The sequence below is a fragment of the Microplitis mediator genome, chromosome 3, assembly GCF_029852145.1.
Source record: "Microplitis mediator isolate UGA2020A chromosome 3, iyMicMedi2.1, whole genome shotgun sequence".
Classification (NCBI taxonomy): domain Eukaryota; kingdom Metazoa; phylum Arthropoda; class Insecta; order Hymenoptera; family Braconidae; genus Microplitis; species Microplitis mediator.
The window spans coordinates 7,041,555-7,058,659 of record NC_079971.1 but is presented as its reverse complement, the minus strand read 5'-3'; the positions used below and the strand labels follow the sequence as shown (position 1 = coordinate 7,058,659).

Sequence of the window (17,105 nt, the reverse complement as noted above, 5' to 3'; positions counted from 1 at the left end):
AAATTTTTTTTAGACGAGTAAAAATTTTTTCGCCAAGAAATCCATTTTGTCTGCGTGAGTAAAGTTCCCTATATTTTTCCTCCGCGATACTTTTCCATTTTATAGAAAATCCTCTGAATGCAAATAATTTTTCGATGTGCGAGAAAAGTTTGAGAAGCGTTAGTCAGTCTTAGTGAGGGAGATTCAGCGAGGCATCGCCAGGGAGGTTTGGTATGTTAATTACAGAGCAACGCGCAGTAACGCGCAGCATCCAGGCTCCGTCTGGACTTGGCATCGAGAGTCGGGGCGATTCGTCGTAGACGCCAAGAATCCAACTCCAACAAGAATCAAGAGTTGTTGTTCACCCTTACATACATGGTTATATATCTCATCTCCGTCGTACGCACGCGATTCACTTGATACCTAACTTGAGTATCGACCTTATAACCTCATGGGAAACGATTGTCCAACTCTTTTTAACCTCTTCCTCTTCCTCTATCCAACTCTTTCACCTTTTTTATTGCTTCTTATTATTTTTCATTATTTTTTATTTTCATCTTCGCTAAACTTCACCGAACTTATTTTATACTCTCTCATCTTTAATTTTTCTCGTATCAATCTTGCCTTCTCAATGCCTTCTTTATTCATTTCAGTCTTCTTTATCGTACGTTCTTCGTATCCATACATATACATATATATATATATATATATATAATAACTGCTACTCGCACATGGCTAGAAAGCCGAACCACTTCAGAGATAGTTAGAGGTTTTAACGAGACCTTGCCAACGATTACAAGGATATTAAACGAGAGAAACTTAAACGCTAAGAGAGATGAACAAGAGTAAAATTATACCGATTCTTTATTACAATTTATCTTAATAAAGCTTTTTACCTTGACGTACTACTTCTCCCTGCCACTAAATTATTCTCCAATTGATTGATAAATTATCAAGTGATAAAATATGAATATGTTATGCCTCGATTTTATAATATATTATAATATATTTGAAAAAAATGAAAATATTAAGTTATTAACTAATTTGTATAGAAAAATAAGTGAGTTATCAATGCTGGCGTCTTGTATATAGACACTGACATAAAACATGTATTTTTTATAGCATGTATTATATTTATCTTGTGTCTTGATATTCAAACATCACTTATATATTAGTGCCGCTAATACCGAAATTTATAAGATATAATTCCAGTTTTATTTTACACAGAGAAAAAATCACTTAGAAAAATTGTGTTTTTTTTTTTACAAAAAATTATGCTAGAAGTTTTTAATCTGATATATTTTTAGAGCAAAAATTTCAAGATTTCATTCAAAATCGTTTTATTAATCGAAGTAATCTGAGTTCTGCTCAAAATATGCAATCGAAAATTTTTTTTGTAGTTTAAAAAGTAAAAAAAGTTCATCGTTTTTTCACGGTATGAAGTCTAGAATAGTCGACGCGTTTTTTTTTTTTTTTTTTTTACGGGTTATTTTACATATATATGTTTTACTGCGAAAGAACACTGAACGAATATAAAATACCCATGACGCTTCGATTCGAATTTGTACAAGATAAAAAATCTTAAAGATAAAATATCCTACTTCAAGTTTTTCCCATCGATTGTAGATTTTCTACATATATTTTAGTTAAAATATTACGTAGAAAAATTATGTAATATGTCAGAATTCTGGGAAATTTATGAGTTGGTTTTATATATATATTAATTTTAGTAAAAATTCCCACCATCAGATAAATGAGTATTGTACTAGCGCGCGATTTTTTAAATTATTAATAACAGGAAATTTATATTATTGATATTTTTACTACAAAAAGCAATAGAATTTCCTAATTAAATTTTTCTCAAGAATATTTTGCCGTGCGGTTATTTTATCTGCGGATATGTAGTCGCAGCGCTATATATATTTATATATATATACATATATGAAATATGTTGAGATAAATAGACAAAAGCTGAGGACACAGTTTTTTGAAGTACAAAAAACTCTTAGAGACAACATATATATTAGGGTTCCATCGAAATTCGAAATAAATTGAACGTCCTTGACGTTAAGAACGCAATTTAGATATTTGAAGACGTAAATGGTGATTAAAACGTATTTTAAACGTATTTGACGGCGGAAAACGTAAATAAGACTTTTAGCGTAATCGTAAAACTACAACTGCTGATAATTTTTATGTCTCGTCCTCTATCTTCCATATAGTTTTATGATTTCAACTCAACCATCGATTTTTTAGGTGAAACCCCCATGAAAAAAATTAATAAAAAAAATATATAGAAAATGTATAACAAATATATTTTCATTGTATTTTTTTATATCATAATATCGATATATTTTTTATAATTTTCTATATATATTGAATACATTTTTTGTATATTTTCATACATGTATTTTTTATATATTTTAAATATATACGAAAATCGGCCAAAAGTTAGCTATCAAAAATATATTTTTTATACATATTTATATATTCTTTTATGGGGGACTTTTTCAGTTTTTCAATAGAATATCAAAAATCTTCTCTCGAATCAGTCGAATTTTTTAAATTTTTAATTCCAGCCAACCATATATTTAATTGCAACTCACAGTTTTCCTCATATGTATACTTGCATCATATATCTAACTGCATACAGCCACTTGCCGTACTACTAAATAAATAAATTGTGAAAATAAACTCACCGCCAGAAATGAGGGACGTAACCCGTAGAACAGAGCTCTCTGCATTGACTACACGGCGCACCGTGAACAGATGTCGGAGCATTGGACCACTGACCGCTGGTCTCTCTGGCTGAGAGCATTCTGAAACTCAAATTAAATTATTAACTATTATATACTTTATTAATAATAATAACCATAATAACATCCACCGCCCATATGAACCTCTACTTTTAATTGAATAATTAAGATAAAACTCTAAAATAACTTTGAAGTAAGCGCGAATTAATCAACATATCACTCGCGTATAAAAGAAAAGAATCAAGGGGTAAAGTGGCAATTGCGCGTGGCTAGCGATTTAATAACCAAAGTGCATAATTAACGGCTACGCGCTAGCATGGTGTCGCGATGACGCCAAGACTAGTACATTTACAGCACAGCTAAGGTACCAAGTATAAACCACCTTGATCACCACGCGGCCTTCGATCGTGCTCGATTAACCGAGAATATGTAGTATAGGTATACAAGGCCTTACCAAGGCAATTATCTTTTCTTCTCTCATATATATATATATACCAAGTCAACTACTTGTATCTTCCTTGTTTCTTCATATACTCAATATATTTTTGTTAATCCTTTTTCTTGATAAAAAAAAAGCTAAATCCCCGATCTTGCAATAAAACCATGAAAAAAAATATAACATACATTGAACTCAACTGCGTGGAGACCGTCGTTTGATCAGTATGCTCACATTATACGCCATTCAATGTCTTTTCCCTTGTCTCCACACCCAACCGAGATTCGTAGCTCGTCTCCGTCATTGTCATTGCATACTTATATATCAGCTATACCATTCTTCAGCTTTCTTCGGATTTCTTTATGTATGTGTATGTGTGTGTGTTGGGATCCACCATCAACAACGGGATCGACAATGAAATACGAGCCCATGAGCATCGCGATAAATTTGTTCGCCAGTCGATTTCTGCCTGCACCGACTCTTGCTGTTGCTGCTGCTGCTGTTAGTAAACCAGTGATTGTAGTGCAGAAGAATAAAAAATAAATAAATACTACGCTCATCAAGTATAAAAAATTAACTATAAATAATAACATCGCGATAATGTGGGCAATAAATAAATTCCCTCGACGATATTACAGACTGAAACTGTGAATCTTCACAGTTCACTTTTAATACAATAAATATCTATCAGCTTCTTAAACTAAACCAATATATATATTTTAATTCGTAAAACACGTCAGTGTTTAAATTTATTTTCATTAATTATAAATTAACTACACGGAAAAAAATGATGCTCAAAATTTTAATAATTTGTAGTTTATTTTTGACTTAAAATTAGTATCCCTGATTAAACAACTGAATTCGATCGAATTAAACAGAATTAAATTTTTAATTCTATTTAATTCAGATAAATTCTGTTAATTCGGTACCTAACTTGAAAATGAATTCTGTCTAATTCGGCAGGAAAACCAGAATTGATCCAAATTGAAACGAATTTAAATAATTCTATTCGGTTTAATTCTGATTAATTCGAAAATAATTCTTCAATTTCTGGTTCTGAATCCGAATTAAACTGAATTAAAACGAATTTGAAATTTTTAAATTGGTTTTATTCTGTTTAATTCAAATTCAAATTTTCAATTCAGTTGAATTCTGTTTTGCAGAATTCGACAGAAGATAACAGAATTAAAATTTTTAATTCGGTCGAATTCAGTTGTTTAATCAGGGATATTTGTATACTAATATCAAACCAGGATCATTATATATAACAAAATGGATATTATTTATATTCAAATTTGATACACATAGAAGAGCAAAATTTGTAATTTCGTATATTTAAATTAATATGAAAAAGAATCGATAAATTGGTATCGACAGTTATTTATTACTATTCAAATGAACATAGAAAAATTTGAAAAATTTACCACTTATTCGATTTATGTATATAATAAATTAATTTATAATCATTAATAACAAATAAATAACATTTTATATTAATTATTAGTCAATAGGATAGAATTTATAAAATAAGAGTTAAAAGTTTTCGGTATTTTTATGAGCAAAAAATCAGTATCTAGTATACTAATTTTTCATTTTATTATTTACCACTTATTTGATTTATGTATATTGTTAATTAATTTATAATGATGAATAAATTATATTTTAAGCTAATAATTGATCAGTGATATCGAATTTATAAAATAAAAGTTAGTAACTTTTGCAATTTTTCGGCTGGAAAAATCAGTATCTAAGATAGCAATTCTTAATTTGATCAATCATTGCTTTTTAATAAATGTATGCCATAAATTAATTAATTTTCACTAATAAGTCACGTATTTATATACCTAAAAGTAATAATATTTACTTACTTTTTGAAATAATTGATAGTTGTTTTTAGGAATCTACAAAAATTACTAAACTACTTTGCATTAAGTACATAATAGTACTAATTATTAATAACAGATTCCACTTTTTATTACTATCAATTATTAATTTTTGATATTCTGTTTTTTCCGTGTATATGTTTAAATAATTTAATGATATAAAGCTTAATATTTTAATAGCAAACCAATAAAATTTAAATCATACGTTTAAAAATATAAATATAAAAATTTGAAGAATGTTCTTTTAATTATTTTCAGTAGGTGATTTGAATATTAAATCGGTGTTTAAATATAAGCAGTAGTTTCTCTACGGCTTGTAGTAAAATTTTATAGTCGTATCAAGATCTTTAATTATTTTAAATTTAAAAAATGACAGTTTATACGGCCAATATATCAAATAAGATCGACAAGAGTGAAAAATACCTTGAAGAAGTCATGACATGTAAATAGTTTATATGTATATACATATATACATATAATATATGTGTATATGACTAAGAAAATGCCCACGCTCAAGATGAGACTCAAGAGCTTGCGTGCAAAACTCTCTCCTCATCTTTCAATCCGATTAATACACGAGGTAACGCGCACTTGTAGGAAGTAAAAGATGTAAGAAGAATAAAAGTGGATACAAAAAAAAGCTAAAACGCGAGTAAGACACAAATAAGGGACTGCGTGCTTGTGTAATTAGTGAGTTTTTACCGAATTGTTGGTTCCTGGAGTCAGATATAGAAAGCAGAACTCATCATTTCTCGTGATTATCTGCGGTATGTTAATAGTTGTAATGTAACGCTCAGTTGTAGCTCTCTCTTGCTCTTGATGCCTCGTTATAAGTCGACGATGTCACCGTCGCCTGCATCGACAACGTGTGTTGGTAATTCAAGAAACGACCAATTAACATTCCCAGAAAGGAATAAGTTTCTTGTTTTAAAGGAGCGTCTTCCGTGCGGTCTCTTCCGTAATTGCTGGAGAAGAGACTACGCTCCGTACAGGAATTATTAACGAATAAAAGTATAACTAATAATGATAAGAGAATAAAGATGTTCATCATCAAGATCTTGACCACGTCGATTGAGGGCAAGGACATTCAAGCTGATGATTTCTGGTATTTAGTTGTATCTCTACACTGTAAAAGCAGCAGTGTTAAAATTAAATAACACTGGTGTAAGCGGTGTAATCTGGCGGTGTTAAAATACCGGTGTTAAATCGGTGTAAACAAAAAATTCCACGTATAGAAATTAGAAAAAAAAATGTATTACATGTAAAAAAAATATAAAAATTTAATGAATACGAGCAACCTGCAGTCACGTAGTGACTGCCCAAATATCACTACTAAATTTATAAAATACGCAGAAAAAAAGGATTTCTTGCCGCAACAAAATTTTAATTTGCACCAAGAAATTTTATGCATTATCAATTAACTATAAAAATTGTCTTGGGACACGAAAAGCTTTTTTGGTCAAGAAATAATTCCTTGCACCAAGTAATTTTTTCTAGTTCTAAATAAATTTTTGTTTTCAATTCACAATGCAAAAAATTTCTTGGGGTAAGTAAAAATTTTCTTAAGGCGAGTAAAGATTTTTTGTGTCAATGAATCCTTTTTTTTCTATGCACATTTTTTTGGCTTTGAGCAGCTTCCTAAAACCAAAAGGGAGTAGAAAAATCTGTCATTTTGGAATAAGTAACGCGATATAAATAATATAGCTATATATTCAGTGACATTCAGTCATATTTAGTGACAGAATAATTAAAGTATTAATTTATTTAAAGAAAATAAATACGATAGTCTTTTTTCTCGCGTAATTTAAATGTAATTCGAATGATATAGATAAATCTATTTATCTCAATACTTGGCAATTAAAAAGAGTTTAAACTATGAAAAGGCACAAATTCAAGTCAAGACCTATCTGATGATACCAATTTCAATAACATTAACTAATTCTATCATATAAATATGGTGGGAACAAAATTTTCCTTATTCTCTTAATAATATAGATTATCTGGAGGAAATTTCGATTTCGCTATGTACTTATGTAAATAATTATTTATGTTATACGTAATTTATTTAAAAATTACACAATTTTATGCCCAGCATTTCAATCACCAATAATTTAATTAATTAATAAAAATACTGTCTTACTGTAGGGATCGAGTAAGTAAAAATATCCACAAAGTTAAATATTTTCAACACCGGTAAAGAATATTTACATTGGCGACGGTGTTATTTTAACACATACACCACCTGGACTTACCCCAGTTTTTTTACAGTGTAAAGAATACTGTAATGAATCTAGTAAGACGAAATTTAATCATCAAATACTCTAATCAATAAAAAAGTATGACAAGTAAATATATATACGTATACATATATTTGTCATTATATGTATCATTGCACTGTAAAAAGAGCGGTGTTAAAAATGGACTCAATTTAACACCGCGCGGTGTTAAAATAAAGTAACACTGGTGTGGGCGGTGTTGAAATACTGATGTTAAAACGGTGTAAAGTAAAATATTTTCAACACCGAAAAACATTTTAACACCGTTAAATTTTTCTAACACCGGTAAAGAATACTTACACCTGAACGATGTTATTTTAACACCGCTTTCAGTGTCGAAATTGAACACCTACACCGCCTGTACTTGCCCCGGTTCTTTTTCAGTACGAAACTCTCTATCCAGCATATATGTGTACATATATGATGGTTACTCCTCATCATCGTGGGGACGCAGTAAGTCAATACAAGTTCTACCATTTCCATGTTCAATGGGACAATGACCTTATATCTTTTCATGTATCGATAATTAATGCATCGTCGATCAGGTTTATCTTAACGTGTAAAGTTACTTGGTACATATACATATATACATATAAGATGTGAACCACCACTGGTATTTTAGCATTTTTAAATATTTAATGTTCTTAAGGAATTCCGGTTCTTCCGCCAAACGAATGCTTTCCCTATCTTTAGTCACACACAAGTAGTAGTCGCAGGTTCATTGCAGAGTACTCTGCTGTGTCATCACGACGGCTGTCGATTGAGAAGCCACTGAGAATTTGTACGCGGATTATTATCATTACGGTCCTATATTTCATATGAAAACGGCTCGTTAACGAGCTTAGATGCGCCAATTTTATTATACTAAATTAATGACACATTAAAAATAATAATTAACGCTGTGAAAAATACTTATATGCATCTTACATGCACTAGTACTTCTAATTGAGTATACATCTATATATATATATAATAAATTTACATACTTGGTTATTTAAAGTGTGTGCGTAAAAGATGCAGCCGACCGTAGTTTTTTCTCATCCGACTTTCTCCTTTCTTCCGAAGATTATCGCAAACCACTCAAGAACTTGTTTAATATTTGTCCACATGCACCAATAAATTATTCACATTTGAACTGAAAACATATATAAGACACTCTCAACATATATATAAATGGTAAAACAGCACAAACTCATTAACAACCAACAATTACACTTTTAAAACCACTAATTGCAGTATAAACAACCGAAATCCAACAAAGTATTCAGCAGAACAAGTGTCCCGCGTATGTATTAAACCCGCGAGAAGCTTTGGTATTTGATCAGGATGTTGTTCGATACCCCGGCGTTCGAGTCTCGACATTTCCAACGACATCATCTCTCTTACTCACGCGTACTATTATAAACCCTGAGTAACACTGGTTGGTTCACTTGTAGACAAGACAACGCTCTACTTCATTCTCAATATCATTTTCACTTATTGACAAAGACTGAGTACGCGCTATATATTTATATATTTATATAATATTATATTGTTTAACGAAGGAAAATAACGAGATAAAAAAGGTAATCGATGACAACTGGACAATGTCAGTGAACCGGTAAAAGTAAATGGAACCCAGTGCGTACTGATGGAAAAATAGAGACCGAGTATGCGGAATATCACTCACTTACTCAGACATATTTATTATTTTTCTTTGTTTTAGATTTTTTATCTCCACTATGGTCAATTGTATAATAAGTAAGCTCGTCAGTTGGGATTCTCGACGGCGTCTTGGACACAAACTACCACGAGAACAGTCGCCGTAAGCGGCTATTTTATCCTGAAGATCTAGCAAAACCATTAAAACACATCGTGCATTCCACACACGAGAGTATATAAGCTTCTTACAATACACGCAATCATTACTCGATTGAAAGCCTTATTTATTAACGTACATCAGCAATACATGTATAACGACTCCTAAAAACCTCGCGGAAAATTCGCGATATAGCTTTTCATTTAACTAGTTATGTATAAATGTATGTATGTATGTATATGTGTATTGATCTTACGGTGTAATTTTCGGTGAGTCGAGACAGGTAAACGTTCACCACGCCGTAGAACACTTAAACTTGGACTCCTCACTCTTAAGATGAGGTCCCCTGGTTTCTCCTTCCACAGAAACTGTTCGCCAGCTACCATCTCCACCTGCCGGTCTGGAAACCCACCTCTCCTGGTTGCAACCGTTCACAAGAACTCACAGACAGGTTGGATTCATCGTCAAAGACAGTTAAATACGCTTTAATAAAACAAAATAGAATATTAACATTGAATTCATTAATACTTTAACAATTTTTTTACAATATTTCACTTAATGTACATTTTTTTTTTACTGATAAATATTAATCAGTTTTAAAAAAATTTTAATTAGAAATTGATGTTATGGAAAAAAAAAATGAGAGAGAAGTCTAAATAGAGATGAAGAATTTAATTGTTTTTTGTTAATGAAGAAGAGAAGTTGAAAAGTAAAGTAGTAGATTAATAAAATTTATTAATTTATGTAATGTCGGTATTTATATTAGGGCACTTGTACTACAATAAGATACAAAAGATGCACTGAGAATGTGGAGCTGAAAGTAGACGACAGCTGACAATTTTAGTGGTTTAATTACCAAGTTAAGGGTAAGAAAAAATTTTGAAAAATATATACAAGATATTTTTGAAGATTATTCAGATAGATTTTGTAAAATTTTTGACTCGGTATTTACTTTGTTTGTTGAAAATGAATGAAAGTAACAAATATGAGAATTTATAAATTTTAAATAAATAAATTAAAGTAATGAATCTGAAAGAAATGCGCGCGCTGATTTTTAAATTTTTGAAATACACATTTTCAAATTTTTACTCGACTCAAATTTTATTTGTCCATTCAAAAATTAAAAAATTGACAATTGTCAGTTACATTCACACTCATTTTTAAAAAATATATACGAGAATATTTTTTGAGATTTTTCAGATACATTTTTTAAAATTTTTCACTCAGTATCAACTTTTTTTATTGGAAATGAATAGGGCCATAATTTTTGCGTTAATTTAAAAATAATTAATACTTAGTGGTGTGAAATTTTTTATATTACGGGGAAAATATTGGTCTTATTAAAAAATTTTTCAAACAAAAATCGTAAGAAATTTAATTTTCTAAAAAAATGTCTCTTATAATTTTTTCTTAGGACTAATAAGAAAGCCGTAATTTCAAAATTAAGATTTTCATAATTGATCAAATTTTGAATTATTCATCATGAGTCTTAATTTTTGAATTACGGTGAAAATATTGATCGTATAAGAAAATCATAAGACATTTTTTAATAAAATTAAATTTCCTACAACTTTTGTTCGAAAACTTTTTTAATAAGACCAATATTTTCGCCGTCATATCAAAAATTTGAACAACTCATTTAAAAAGTGAGGCAAAAATCTTGTCCCTAAAACGAATAATTTACTTAATGACTCCTACTTTCAGAATCTTGCTGCGAATATATGTTTAAATATTTCAAAATATTCAAAGCTATTTATTTAAGACTTCATTACTTTGCATTATTACCTGATATTTAATATTTACTTTTTTGTTATCACTCATTTGTATTCAAGCTTTTTTTTAAAATAAAAGTGAGTGAATGTAGCAGACATCAGACAAATTTAAAACTATTAACAAATAGAGTAAATAATTAATAAAACTGAATTTAAAAAAAATGCGCATTTAGAAAATTATAAAATTAATAAGTGTGTTCGTTATAAATTTTATTTGTTTAATTATTTATTTATAATTTAAAAATTGTCTGATGTCTGCTACATTCTTACTCATGCAAAAGTAACAGATGAGACAATTTTTAAATTTTAAATAAATTAATTAATTAAAGTAATGAAATTTAAAAAAATGCGCGTATTGATTTGTCAATTGTCTAGATACGAATTTTTTTTTTAATTTTTATTCTACTTGCATTTTAATTCTACTTGCATTTTAATTCTTTATTCAAAAATTTTTTTAATATTCGAAATTGTCTGCTCACGTTCACACTCATTATTATTTACTTGCACTCTGATTTTATAAAAACTTTTTTTTTAAAAAATGAAAATGAGTAAAAGTAACAAATACGAGACAATTTAAAAATTTTAATAAATAAATTTAAATAATGAAATTTAAAAACATGCGCGTACTGATTTGTCAATTATCTGAATACGAATTTTTAGATTTCTATCCTACAAACATTTTATTTATTTATTCAAAAATTTTAAAAAATGACCGTCAGACATTCGCACACATAAATAAAAATTTGTGCTTAGATAATTTCTACATATTTATTTAATTACCTGTAATAAATTTTAAGTAATAACTCTAAGTTACAAGACCACTGCATAAATTTAAAACTAATACTGACATATATTTATTTATCAGCGTGAACTTGGCCGACAATCGGCAATTGTTTCAAGTAGAATAAAAACTAATAAACTCGTATTTAAATATTTGAAAAATTAGTGCGCGCATTTTTCAAAATTTCATTATTTTAGTTAATTAATTTATTTACTTAAAATTTATAAATTGTCTCGTCTGCTACATTACAGTCATATTTATTTACATATTCTATTAAATTAAAAAAAGTAGACCACGAAACAAACGAGTAACTCAACTGACTATATATTTTCGAATAGTTCGGTGATGATCGTAAACTTCCGTAAGTACTCGATTCTATTAACTGTAGAACGAAGAAGAAGGAGCCACCACGTGACAAGCAGTGGTTTCGACTGGTCACCACGACAAATGGTATGACGATGGCTGACTCGAATTACGAAAGAGTAGACGTTTTTTTCAGGGGCAATTTTCCAAGCAAGGCCGCTGCGTTCGCTAGAAAACGTCGAACATTTTCATTTTTGTTATTCTGTGCATACAGCAGCAAACGCACGATGGTCTACGACATTAAGTGGATTATACCAAAGTTAAAAAGTCCAACCAAGCTATGGAATTTTGCAAGTACCCTTACCTTTGCTGCAGTAGGAATTGTTTCGAAAATAATAATCAGTAAGTAAATATTATTCATTTTTATTAGAAATTTAAATTATTTTTATAGCAAATTAATTCTAAGTTTCCTATTAATTTCATTTTTAAAAAAACTTGAACGAAATGATGTTTGATGTAAATATAACCTTAGTAAAGTTTTTTAAATTCATGGTTTATAATTACGAGTGTGAATGTAGCAGATATGAGACAATCTTTAAATTTATAGTAAATAAATTAATAAACTAAAATAATAAAATTTAAAAAATGCGCGCGCTGATTTAAAAATTTTTAAAATACGCATTTTTAAATTTTTATTCTACTCATATTTTATTTGTTTATTTAAAAATTGACAATTGTCAGTTACATTTACGCTCATTATTGTCCACTTGCACTCAAATTTTATTAAAAATTTATATCAAAAATTAAACTGAGTGAAAGTAAAAGATATGAGAAAATTTATTAATTTTAAATAAATAAATTAAAGTAATGAAATTTTAAAAAATGCCCGTACTGATTTTAAAATTTTCTAAATACGAATTATTAAATTTTTATTTATTTATTCAAAAATTTAAATAATTTCCAATTGTCAGCTCACATTCACACTCATTATTATTCACTTGCATTCAAATTTTATTAAAAACTTAGTTTTTTTTTTAATAAAAATGGGTGTAAAAGTAACAAATATGAGACAGTTTATAAATTCAAAATAATGAAATTTAAAAAAATGCGCGCACTGATTTTTCTATTTTCCAAGTACGCATTTTAAAATTTTTATTCTACTCAAATTTTATTTATTTATTAAAAAATTGACAGTTGTCAGTTACATTTAAACTCATTATTATTTACTTGCACTCAAATTTTATTAAAAATTTTTTTTTAAAAAATGAAAATGAGTGAAAGTAAAAAATACCAGAGAATTTATAAATTCAAAATAATGAAATTAAAAAAAATGCGCGTACTGAATTTTCTATTTTCCAAGTACGCTTTTTAAAATATGATACTGAAGTTAGCAGACTTCTAATAAACTTTGAATTTTTTTTAGACGATAAACTGTAAAAAAAAAAATATTTGAAAAAATTGCACCTGTAGTTTTTTAAATTTTCTATATGTACATATTTTTATTTTTTTGTTTTTTTAGTAATCAATTTGTTGAAAAAAAAATCCGAAAATTAATAATTCTCTGTTAACTTCAGGATCATTTTTAAAATTTTTATTCTACTAAAATTTTATTTATTTATTCAAAAATTGACAATTGTCAGTTATATTTAAACTCATTATTATTTACTTGCACTCAAATTTTATGAAAAATTTCTTTCAAAAATGAAAATGAGTGAAAGTAAAAAATATCAGACAGTTTATAGATTCAAAATAATGAAATTTAAAAAAATGCGCGTACTGATTTTTCTATTTTCTAAATACGCATTTTTAAATTTTCATTCTACTCAAATTTTATTTATTCCCAAGTAGCACACTTGCCTTTGTGACATCTATAAGATATCAATATTTAGGCTGTTTTTTGATATATCGATAAACCAACATGTTGACAAAACGATCAGAAATTTATGTCACCGAAAAAATATCTAAAAAGACTTGACACAAATGACGACAGTAAATTACAGATAGTGGTAAAATATCTCATCTAAACGATTTTTTAATTGACATGTCCTCATTAAGACAAGAAAAACAACAAATTTTCTATGTCTTCTAGGACCAACATCCACATGTCTTATTTATGCCAAAAAAACATTTGTCAACCTTTTAAAAGACATCTTAAAGTTCTCTGTGTGTTACTTGATTATAAAATTAAAAAATAAAAATCGTCAGTTACATTCACACCCATTGTAACTTAATAATTTAAAAAATTGCAGATTGGCTCAATAAGACGACAGTTTATAACGGACACATTCTCACAAATGCGTTGGACAAGAGGCCACGGAATGTCCCACTCATAACAGTCTCCAATCATCATAGCTGCTTTGATGATCCTGGCATATGGGGTGGGTTTACGTCTGGTTCGCCAGACACTTAGTCAAGTGCTGCTTACTTCTTGCTACTTATATTGTTGATTATTTATGGCACTACTTGCCGAGCAACCAGTGCAATCAATCACTTAAGTGATTATTAACTGTTCAGCGACTATATATAAACTTTATAGTTTTGTGACACAGGGTGAGCTTGACTGTAATGTCATTCTGTGATATCAAATACTTGATAAGTCTGTGAAAAAAACTCATTACCGTGTCAAAAAATCTTCGGCATTTTATTTTATTGTCATTTCTACAATAATTAATTTTGTCTTTTTTTCTTCTTTTTTTTTATTACAGCAACTCTGGATTTTCGGCATGTACTGAAAAGGCGGACAATGAGATGGTCACTGGCAGCACACGATATTTGTTTTACAAACTCGTGGCATTCGTATTTTTTTATGTTAGGAAAGTGCATACCGATAGTCAGAGGCGATGGAGTCTATCAAGAAGCCATAAATTTTTGTATAGAAAAATTAGGCTGCGGTGACTGGATCCATGTTTTCCCAGAGGGAAAAGTAAATATGATAAAGGAACACATAAGGTTCGAATAAATGATACAAATGGCTTGTAATTTGATTTAACATGAGTTAAAAATTTATAGGCGATAATTTAATTTTAAAATATCAATCAGCAGATTCAATTCACAGGTTAAAATGGGGAATAGGAAGACTAATACTTGAATCACCTATCACACCTATTGTCGTGCCAATTTATCATGTAGGAATGGATGATGTATTACCCAATGAACCGCCTTACATCATTAAGTTTAATAAAAAGGTTACCATTAGTTACGGAGAGCCAATAGACTTTAGTGAATTATTAGCGGAATTACGGGCATCTAATGCTGATGAAGTGCAAGCAAGGAAAGTCATTACTGATCGTATTGATGCTGAAATTCTCAGGTAAAATGTGTAACTTTTATTAGGGGTGTGCGAATCGTAATCAAAAATGATGAAAAAATTTTCGAATTAAGAAAATTCAGATCAGCTTTTAAATTCTTTTCTTAAATTGAGAATTTAATTTTTATGATACTGAAGTTGGCTGACGTCTAGTAATTTTTTTTAAATGATAAATTATAAAAAAAAAAATATTTTGAAAAATTGCACTTTTAGTTTTTTAAATTTTCTACATGTGCATATTTTTAGTTTTTTTTTTTTAACTTAACCCAAGTAACACACAGACAACTTTGAGATATCTTTTAAAAGGATAACAAATTTTTTTTTGTCTGAAAGTCACTTTTTTGGTATAAATGACATGCGGATGTTGGTCCTAGAAGACATAGAAAATTTATGTTGTTTTTCTTGTCTTAATAAGATCATGTCAATTAAAAAATCGTTTAGATGAGATATTATACCACTATCTGTAATTTACTGTCGTCATTTGTGTCAAGTCTCTTTAGATATTTTTTCGGTGACATAAATTTCTGATCGTTTTGTCAACATGTTGGTTTATCGATATATCAAAAAACAGCCTAAAAACTGATGTCTTATAGATATCACCGTTTACCGTAAATGTCTCAAGGCATGTGTGCTACTTGGGAAATGATTAAAAAAAAACGATACTAAAGTTCGCCATCTAATAATTTTTGAATTTTTTGTAAAAAGATAAATAATAAAAAAAAAAAAACATTTTAAAAAATTGCACCCATAGTTTTTTAAATTTTCTACATGTACATATTTTTAGTTTCTATTTTTTTGTAATCGATTTGTTGTAAAAAAAATCGGAAAATTTTTAGTTGTCTGTTAACTTCAGAATCAATAATTTTTAAAGTAAAAAAAAAAAATTTCGTAGATTCGTGTCTGAGCTCAAATTATCTCAGACAAAAATTTGAATTATTGAAAAAAATATTAGAATTTTAAATAGTTCATAATAAAATTTTTGAATTTTTCCAGAATTTACGAATAATTCAAAAATTTCAAATTATTCATGATCCTGAAGTTAACAGACAAAAATTTTTGAATTTTATTTTCAACACTAATTGACAAAAAAAAAAAAAAAAAAAAAAAAAAACTAAAAATATGAACATTTAGAAAATTGAAAAAAGTATAGGTGCAATTTTTTTAAATATTTTTTTTTTTTCCAATTTATCGTTTTTAAAAAATTCAAAAATTATTAGACGTCGGCTAACTTCAGTCTAATAAATTATTCAAAAGCTTGAACTATTCGATTTAAAGTTCGATTCAATTCAATACGAATAATTCGTGCAAAAGTTCAAACTATTCGCTCACCCCTATTATGTTTTAATTTACTTACAACAATTAACTATTTATATTTATTTTTAGATTAAAAATAAAAACCGAAGAATTGCATGTTAAACTTTGACGTTGCCATAACTCAACCTAGTATTCAATTTTAATCAATTTCATGTAATTTAAATAACAAGGTCGACAATATAAACAAGTCGTTTTTATAAGTGCTCGGCAATTTGAAATTACAATAGAATAAATTTATTTATTTATTTTTTTTTTTTAATGCGAACTTTAGTATAACGAAAAATTATTCAAAAATATTTTTAAAAAACATGATATAGCATAAATGAAATTAAACGCGTCATAAAATTACATGACATACTTTTTAATCATGCGTAAGTCTTACTCATTAACCTATTTAGCTATAGTAGTTATATTACATTGACATATCAATTATTTGTTTTTATCCTGTAAATAACATCACATCGTGTATATTTTTGGGTATAAAAAAAAGTTATTAAGCC

General features: G+C 28.4%; 2 protein-coding genes across 6 annotated transcripts in view; one reads left to right on the top strand and one right to left on the bottom strand.

Annotated features, from left to right (window-relative positions):
- The window catches only part of LOC130666156 (protein prickle-like), a 90,530-nt gene extending 78,644 nt beyond the window's left edge, over positions 1 to 11,886 (bottom strand). Inside the window, exons 1-4 of one of the 5 annotated variants that reach the window (XM_057466945.1) lie at positions 11,681 to 11,886; positions 9,385 to 9,611; positions 8,317 to 8,465; positions 2,679 to 2,804 (exon numbers count right to left, since the gene is read on the bottom strand). In XM_057466945.1, the coding sequence (XP_057322928.1) occupies positions 2,679 to 2,797 (119 nt within the window). In that variant the 5' untranslated portion in view covers positions 2,798 to 2,804; positions 8,317 to 8,465; positions 9,385 to 9,611; positions 11,681 to 11,886. Of the gene's footprint in view, positions 1 to 2,678; positions 2,805 to 8,316; positions 9,343 to 9,384; positions 9,612 to 10,913; positions 10,998 to 11,680 lie in introns of those variants that run through there. The other 4 variants (XM_057466944.1, XM_057466947.1, XM_057466949.1 and 1 more) reach the window with 4 other exon arrangements.
- A 197-nt stretch (positions 11,887 to 12,083) lies between these two features.
- On the top strand, positions 12,084 to 17,038 carry LOC130666159 (tafazzin). Its single transcript, XM_057466958.1, has 5 exons — positions 12,084 to 12,386; positions 14,234 to 14,362; positions 14,690 to 14,933; positions 15,040 to 15,294; positions 16,675 to 17,038. Exons 1-5 carry the CDS (start codon positions 12,134 to 12,136, stop codon positions 16,712 to 16,714), a joined length of 921 nt encoding a protein of 306 aa, XP_057322941.1. The 5' UTR covers positions 12,084 to 12,133; the 3' UTR covers positions 16,715 to 17,038.
- Positions 17,039 to 17,105: the final 67 nt, after the last annotated feature.

Excerpts from the sequence above, each read along its gene's own strand:
- LOC130666159 (XM_057466958.1), top strand. The coding sequence starts at position 12,134 with ATGACGATGGCTGACTCGAATTACGAAAGAGTAGACGTTTTTTTCAGG. Across the intron at positions 14,363-14,689 it reads TGATGATCCTGGCATATGGG|CAACTCTGGATTTTCGGCAT; the intron begins GTGGGTTTACGT and ends TTTTTATTACAG. Across the intron at positions 14,934-15,039 it reads ATGATAAAGGAACACATAAG|GTTAAAATGGGGAATAGGAA; the intron begins GTTCGAATAAAT and ends TTCAATTCACAG.